Raw genomic sequence first — 8,180 nt, forward strand, 5'->3', positions numbered from 1 at the left:
GTCACTCCAGACAGCTGCGGAGGGAAAGGACTCCACCACTGGCGGGAGGAGACCTAGCCACAACGAGAGGAAGTAGAAGAGCAAGGGGTAGGCCTGCAGTGGAGAAGGCCATAAGGGCCAGAGAAAAAGATACTCCTTCTCCCGTTGACCATACCTCTGCCTCAGGACAGGAAGAGCTGAAGGCTGTGGCCAGGCTGAGACAAGACCAGAGAAGAAGCCAGCATGGGGTGTGGGCACGAACAGCAGGGCATCTGCCCAGGCACTGGCTGGAGAGGTGTCCTCCGCCCAAGCCGAGGCAGCAGCTTTATTTCCTGGCTTCAGCAAATTCCTAGGTCCCCGAGCAGGACTCAGTGCATCTGGGCCACCCAGGAGCAGCTGAGCTGACCCAGCCTCACTTGCACCTGCTACCCCCACCTAGCCAGCCGGCCAGCCTGCGTGCTAGAGCCTCAAGAATGACCCAGCCCTGGGACTTCCATGGACTTCCCCACAGCGTCCCAGCAGCCTTCTCCCTTCCCACCTTGACTGTGCCTAAGGCCGCACTGTCTGAGACAGCCTGAGAAGGGAGCATCCTGGGCAGGCTTAAAGGTCAAGACACTGGCCTAGGGGATCGGGGCAAGAAGGACACGTACCCTGCCTGCCCTACAGGTGGGTCCTAGAGCCCCACAGGACAATCCTCACAAATGCTGGGCTCCTATGCCAAGAGCAAGGGCGTCCCCCAGGCTGCCAGCTGGTACACGTGACCAGGGCAGGAAGATGCTCCGCAGAGAGCCAGTGCATCCTCTCCCCAAACTCCCTGGCTGCACCCATCCTTGGCTCTTCTAGTTGGCGTCATGACCCCCAGAACCAATCAAGTCCAGACAGAGAAAGAAAGAGCAACTGGGAGCCTTGGGCCAAGAATTCTAAAAGAGTAAAGGTCAGAAGGTATCCTGCTGCTTCCAAATTCTAAATCAGGAGAAAACTCAGATCCATTAAGAAAAGACATGTGGAACAGCTTCTAGAGACAAGGGGGACTGAGAGACTACACGGAGCTGCAAACACCCTCCCGCACTGAACAGCCCCACAAGAGCTAGAATGCACACTAGGATACCAGTGGGAAGTGGGCCCTCTGACCAGCCCTGCCCCCAAGTGACTTTCCCCATCTCATTCTCTCCCTGGGAATGTCAACCCTAGAGGTCAGGATGACTGGGCCAGAAAGGCCTCTCTATTTCCAGGCCTCACTCGGAACCTTGGGGGGCACACTGAAGACCCATGTTCCTGGCACCACACTTCACCGTGCCCCCCCCACACACACACTGAAGCTGCCTACCCAGTCTCAAGCTCCACAAAAGCCTCTCCCCACAAGCGGAATTTCCAACCAGCTCCCAACTGTGGGCTCCTTGCCAAGGAAAGTGGCCCTGAGGCTGAAGTTTCCTTAATACCATCCTATCCCTTCCTCCTTGGCTGGCCTAACCCAGAGTCTTCTAATATCTGGTGGTCACTCAGTTAACCCCTCCCCCCAGCTCTGGAAAGGGGCATCTCAAGGGAGGGGAACTGAAGGGCTCTGACCAAAAGGACTGCTGATGCCCTGCTCTTACTCCTCCTCTCACCACTGCCTCCAGGGTCTCAGACTCCGGGTGCATCTCTGACACACACATACACACACATACCCCTGTATCATGAGAACAAAGTCAACTCCACAGCCCTCCCGGCTGAAAAAAGCCTGCCTGCAACATGGGCCCCTAGACAGGACTAAGGGGCCCATAACGCTCTTCTCCACCCCGGGACATCAGAAGGCCCCTGTGGGGTATAGACATACATAGCTCAGCAGCGGGCAATCTGGCTGCTTTTCCGGAAATACAATTTTCTTTTCTTCTTAGCCCCAGAAAGCTGGGTTTTCAAACCAGCAGTGGGAGAAAAGGTCAGGTTTTATAAAAGCCCCTCCAGAATGAGAGCCCACTTGCAGTGGGTTGCCAGGAAAGGCTGCAAGCTCACAGTGCCCGGAGCACCTTTGCAGCTTCCTCCTGCAGCCCCTCCCACCCTGGAGACAGCTGCCTCTGGTTTAGGGGGGCAGGACCTGTGAAGGCCACACCCTAGAGCAGAGCCAGGCACCCCGGGGGACCGCAGCTTCTGGGACAGGGTAGAGGCAGGGGGTGGACAAAGGGTCTAATCAGTATTGACTCAAATCCCCTATTCAAGCCAGGAGGGCACTTACTAGACCACAAACATCTTTCTGTGATGGGCACCTACCCTCTCAGGCCTTCCCCTCTCGCCTCCTCCAGGAGAGAAAGGGTACAGTCCTGACCCAGCTAGGCACCCTGGCTCACCAGAGGCTAACAGCAGGCCAGGGTGGCAGGAACAGCATCCACACGGAGGCAGATGTGTGCGCCCTCAACACACTCATTACCCAGCTCCCTCTCCAGAGCACCTACCCAGGGGCAGCAGCCTCGCCAGGGACTCCAGGTCAGCACCCGGCTGGCAAACACCTTCCTCCTCACCTCCACTCCCAGAATGCTCTCTCTATACCCATTTCCCAAGCAGCTGAGATTTCACATAGCACAAAAGGGCGCGAGGGGTTGGGAATTCTGGGTGGGAGACTGCCCAGGGTTCAGGGGCACCAGGCAGCCCCTCCTCCCTGCACTTGGAGGAGGGGGCTTATGGAATGAGCAATGGTCTTTGTTCAGATCCCTTTTTTTCCATCACTCCTCTCCCTCTTCACCCAAGGAAGCAAACTTTGACCTCCTTCCCTCCTCTTCCCACAAGCTACAGGGTCCCCAGGCGGCCAGAAGTGGTGAGGGATAGGTAGTGAACGGTTGCTCGCAACGTTTCACTCCTGCCCACGCATCTGGCTCGGGTCTGGGCGGGAGGGCGGGCAAAGGGTGGGGAGAAACTTGAAAAGTGCTCCAGGGACTGGGGCCACTGGAAAAGGGGTTCGGGGAGCGGGAAGTGGGATGCATTTCCCGAAAGGTGATTGGCAGGTGAGGGGATGGCGGCCAGCGCTGCCCGCACCGATGTCCAAGCAGGAGATCCAGAAACCCATGCCGTCCGCCCGGGCCGATCCAGGAGCCGACCAGAAAGATGGAACTGGCATGATTCTTCTCTCCGCGACACAGAGCCGCTCCCCACCCTCCTCTCTTCCAGATCTAGAGTTGGTATTCTTCTTTCTTAAGTTGCCGCAATTTGAACCCATTATTTTGAGAGAAATGAGTGCTAGCATTGTGTGTGAGTAAGCGAGTGTGCGTGTGTGCGGCGATGGTGTTCCAAGTCTCCTTCCCAAGCCCCCTGCGTAACCAGCCAGCGGCGGTTCGCGTCCCTCCGCCCGCAGCCTCGCCGCCCGGCCCGGCTCGATTCGGCAGCGCGGGGGCCCGGCTCGCTCCGCGGCGCGCTCTCCCCGCCGGCCTCCAGCCCGCGCCCCGCTCGCCCCCCGCGTTCCCGGCTTCTCGTCGGCGACCGAACGCGCGGCCCCGCGCGGCCCCCCAGGCTCCGGCGGACAAGCTGCCCTCCCCGCCCTCAGGTACTCACCTAAAAAGAAGAGGAGGCAGAAGACGTTTGCCAAGATCATGTTAAATAAATCCCACAGTTTTTTGTGTCTTTCTCCCTTGGGTAAAAAAAAAAAATAACAACAACAATAATAATAGCCAAGCAGTGATAATCAGCCCCAAATCCAATGCGGAGATCCCAGCTAGTCCACCCGATGAAGATCCTGAGTCCTGCGATCCTCGCCTCTGGCTTGGGGGGTGGGGGGGGCAGGAGGGCGGTGGGCTGCCTCTCGACGCCCCCCTTGCCCACTAAAATCAAATATACACGTAAATGAGGGTATATCTGCTTTGCAAGCCGACAGCCTGGTCCTCGCTCTGTCCTCCCCTCCGCTGGTCCGGGAAGGCGCGAGTCCCCGCGAGTCCAATTCCCCTGCGCTTCCCAGGAGCGGACTGGGGAGGTGGGGAAGAGGCGATTTGAGAGTGAAGGGCTGAAAGGAAGCAGCGAAGGTGGGGGTCAGAATAAAATGCAAATAGGAGAGAAATCCACCGACGGTGTTAGCGCCAAGGAACAATCCAGTGGGAGCTTCGAGGACAAGAGCCCGGAGTCGCTTCTTTCGCACCCAGACGAAGAAAAGATTAAAAAAAAAAAAAAAAAAAAAAAAATCTGCCGCTAACCCTTGCTCGTCTCACTTTTTTCTAATGGAATTCCAGTGACTGTGTGTCTCTGCGTGCGTGTGTCTTTCTCTCTTCTCTCCCTCCCTCTCCTCTCCCTGGCTCTCGCTCTTTGCTCTCGCTCTCTCCAGCTCTCCCTCGCTCTCCTCTCTCCCTCCCCCTTCTCCCTCTCTCCCTGCTCCTCCCTCCGCCCGCCCCCTTCCCCCTTCGCAGCTCCCTCGCCGCGACTCTCGCGCCCGCGCCCCTCTTCTCCGCCCGGGGCTCGGCGCTCAGGCTCCCAGGCGGCTCGGGGCGAGGGAGCGCGGCGGAGCAGCGACACTCTGCAGCGGCGGCGGCGACACGGCGGTGGCGGTGGCGCCAGGGAACGCTGGACGAGAGGAGTGCTTCGCCGCTCACTCCCTCTGCTCGGCCGCCCGCCCTTCCCGGGACTGACCTGCTGCCTTGGCCGGAAACTGACCGGCTCCCCGAGCTACGGCTCAAACCCACCACAGCCTCCGCACCCTCCTCCTCCCCTCTCAGCGCGCCACCGTACCCCCCCACACACCCCTCGCCGCAGGCGGGCTGCACCCTCCAACCCCCACTGCCCCTGCCCCCGCCGCCTCGGCCCACGGGTCCCGGAGGCCTGGGGAGACTCAGCTGAGGCCGAAGGGCGTGGAGTGTCCAGGACACCCCAGCCATCCCGGGGACATGGGGGGAGGGGCGCTCGAAAATCCCCGGCTGGGCGGCCGGGGTCTGGGGAGGGGCTCCACCCTCCTTGGGCGGATGCGTTCTTGGCGCCGGGGAGTCGAAGCAGAGCTTCTCCCCGAAGGCGCAAGAGAAAAGAAGCCCCTCCAGCGCCAGCTCCCAGCGTCCCCGCGCAGCCTGCCTGCCCGGGTCTAGCCCCTAGCACGCATACACGTGTGCTCTCCACGCGGAGCTCGAGAACTTTCCCCACACGCCCCTGGCGCCCTCGGCCCCCTCACGCCCCGGCGTTGCAGCCCTTCGAGACTCCCCTTCCCCACTCCTCTCCCCTCCCCTGGTGCGGGAGGAAGGCCGCGATGCCCGGGCGCCCCGACCGCCTCCTCCGAGGCCGGCTGACCTGCCCGAGCCGCACCGGAAGGATCGGTCGGGGACTCGCACCCCACCCCGGCGGGAGCACCCGAGACCGACCGGGCCCAGGGCTCCCTGCCAAGCTCGGCGGCCCGCGCTCGGCGGCGGGCTGGGCTCCGAGAGCTCTCCCAAGGCAGCCGGCAGCTACCCGCTTCGGAGGCTCCGGGTGGGGTCCCCCTCCCCCAACCGAGAAGGGGGCGATTGATCCATCTGTCGATGGGCCGGGCTCACCGGCGTGTTTTAGTCACGGAATTTACAGTAAACGCCCAGAGGCACCAAAAAGGAAGCGTCTGGCTGGGAAAGGGCTGAAAGAGAGCTGAGGTTGCTGGCACGTTTCGGCAAGAGGGGGCGAGGCGGCGGGGCCGTGGACACGCGGGGGCACACGCCTACGCACGCCAGGCACCCCAGTTTCACTCTCCCTCCCGACACATTCTCAGGACGTTAGAGCTGCTTGCGTCCCTCGGTTTTGGTGCACACATTCCTGCATTCAGCTCCGCGCGCACCCCGTGTGCCGGGGTAGGGTACATCCAGTGCCTTGTAAACTTTCCGCGCTACCCAAAACCGGATCTGGGCCGGATCTAAGGTGTATTTGGTAGTGTCTTTTACCATGCATTTTTAAATGAACAAGACTCTATTAAAGAGTAAATGTTAGAAATCGACCTGGGCGCAAAGGGAGGGGTCACTCACAAAACCAGCAGCCTTCGCTAGTGGAAAAGCTAGAGGGAGCAACTTCCATCTTGCGGATTTAGGCGGGAACTCGTCTTCCCCAGCCCTGGAAGCACAGCGCGCGGGTCTCCCCCGAATGCCTCTCTTGTTTGGCTCATCCTGGCGCGTTGGCCGGAGCCCTATCTCCTCCCCATGCCACTGATTTATGCCCGAAGGAGGCTTAGCCCTAGCCAGTTAGTGCAAGACCAGCCCTAGGAAAGCCTGGGGAGAGGAGCTGGGGAAAGCCTCCTCCGGGCAGCCCTCCCTGACTTTGCTCCGGGCCTCTCCAGTTCTAGAAAAAGACTTCACATCTCACAAGGTCTCCCGGCTTCTTTTCCAAAATTCGGGAACTTAAAGAACCAACTTCAGAAAAGTATAGATGAAAGGATGACAAGCCGATAGGAATTATACAGCTGGGGCGTCTTGGACTGGAGGCTAGAGGTTGGCAGCCTGCTATAAATGGACTTCCTCACTCAGCTCCCCCACTTCAGGGCCTCCTGGTCACCCAAATACCCTCCACCATCCCCACACTCTGGTATCCGATGCAGCTTTTCCCTCTTCCAAGGGCTCTATTCCAGGCTCCCAAATTACCACATCCCTCTTTCTCCTCCAAAAATTTGTTAAACTGTCTTTTAACTCCAGTGGGTATACGAAGGACAACTCTGAAACATATGTGGACGCTTCGCCTGACCCCCTTTCAGGTGAAGGGGGCTGAGAAAGCAGCAATGGACACCCAAGAGTGGCTTCCACTGACTTATCTTGTTGGGTGGGGGGGGTTAGAATGTGGTAGCAAGAGGTGAGCGGCTGAGGCCTTTTAGGGACTTGGGGTCACCAGGCCTTCACAAGGACAGTGGACAACACCAGCCAGATCAACGTTTAGCTTGTTGTGGCTGTGGGGCACTCTGGCCTTGGGCCCTCTTTCCTCCCTATCTGTATAAGCTTCTCCCACTACAGCCTACCCTCTGCTGACCCCAGGCCTCAACTTGAGCTGCCCTTACATATGGCAGTCCAAGTGCCATACCATTATTTCCTGAGCATGTGCTGTATGTAAGGCTCCCCTCGGCCAGGATCTGCAGAGGAAATACAGATGAACACATATTAACCATGGGCAATTTAATCTATAAAATCTTTATAAAATGGGAATTTAAAAAATAAACCCTCAAAGAAATTATATGAGACACTGTACACAGAACAGCGAGTCGAATGTCTGGTTCATAGGAAGTTGTTCATAAAATGTCACCCCTTTCCTCTGGGATCTAGGAAAAGGATTGGGAACCTATGACAAGGCATAAAACTTAGTGCGAAATGAGAAGAGAAGATAAAAGGCTACAGGGATCCGAAGACTACTATGTAGAGTATGAGGGATAGGAGATCTTGCAAGAGGGAGTCATGGGAGAAAGGAGAGTCAGTAGGTGTGACCAAAAGCCCCTGGGGTTCACTGACACACTTTCACACACCCTCAGGTACTATATTCCTTCAGACCACCTGGAAGGGCCCATCCCAGCCATCCTGAGCTAACCAGCAGGTAAGCCTCCTGCCCACCCACCCACCTTGCCTGTCCCTCCACCATCAAAGATCCAGAAGTTATGATGTGCAAAGGGGAGGGGAAGAGAACACTTAGGCCTTTAGTTTCTTCCCTTTGCCTCATCTCTCTAGACCTACTCATCTTGTGGAGTGGATTCTCTGGAGGGCAAGAGCAGTAGCAGAGAGGGAATAAGGACTGGGGGAGGGGGGTGCAGCCCCACCGCAGTACACACACGTGCAGTACACACACATGTGCATGTACATACACGCACATGCTTACACACACACAGGCACATGCACACACGCATTAGCCACAGAGCTCAGCTGACCAGACCTGTGCTGCCCCCAGCAGAATCTCATCCCTTCCTTTCCTTCAGTGAAGGGAAGAAGGCTGAGTGAGTGTTCCCTTGCCCTGGAGATAAAAACCAACCAGGAATAAAAAGAAGGTGCCAGCTAAGACATGTCAGAAACCACCATGGGACAGCAGCCCACCAGAGTCTCCTGCAATCAATCAACCAGCACAGACTTATTGGACCCCTTTTCTGTCCCAGCACAGCATCAGAACTGCCCCTGCCCGGGAAACATTTACAGACAGAGTTACATGCACATGCATGTACCCATGAAAATAGTGAGCAACCCAAAGGCACACTGGGGTCAAGTAGGAGAAAAGAAGAGTACCACTGGATTTCAGGACTTGCTGGGGAGGCAGGATTCCAGCTGGACCTGGAAGGATGG

The 8,180-nt window shown here is 57.9% G+C and overlaps 1 protein-coding gene across 1 annotated transcript in view; it reads right to left on the minus strand.

Annotated features, from left to right (window-relative positions):
• Window positions 1-4,301, minus strand: part of GFRA2 (GDNF family receptor alpha 2) — an 84,117-nt gene extending 79,816 nt beyond the window's left edge. Inside the window, exon 1 of the mRNA XM_021698848.2 lies at window positions 3,499-4,301. Within this exon, the coding sequence (XP_021554523.1) occupies window positions 3,499-3,538 (40 nt within the window). The 5' untranslated portion in view covers window positions 3,539-4,301. The remainder of the gene's footprint in view (window positions 1-3,498) is intronic.
• Window positions 4,302-8,180: the final 3,879 nt, after the last annotated feature.

Source organism: Neomonachus schauinslandi, chromosome 2, assembly GCF_002201575.2.
Source record: "Neomonachus schauinslandi chromosome 2, ASM220157v2, whole genome shotgun sequence".
Classification (NCBI taxonomy): domain Eukaryota; kingdom Metazoa; phylum Chordata; class Mammalia; order Carnivora; family Phocidae; genus Neomonachus; species Neomonachus schauinslandi.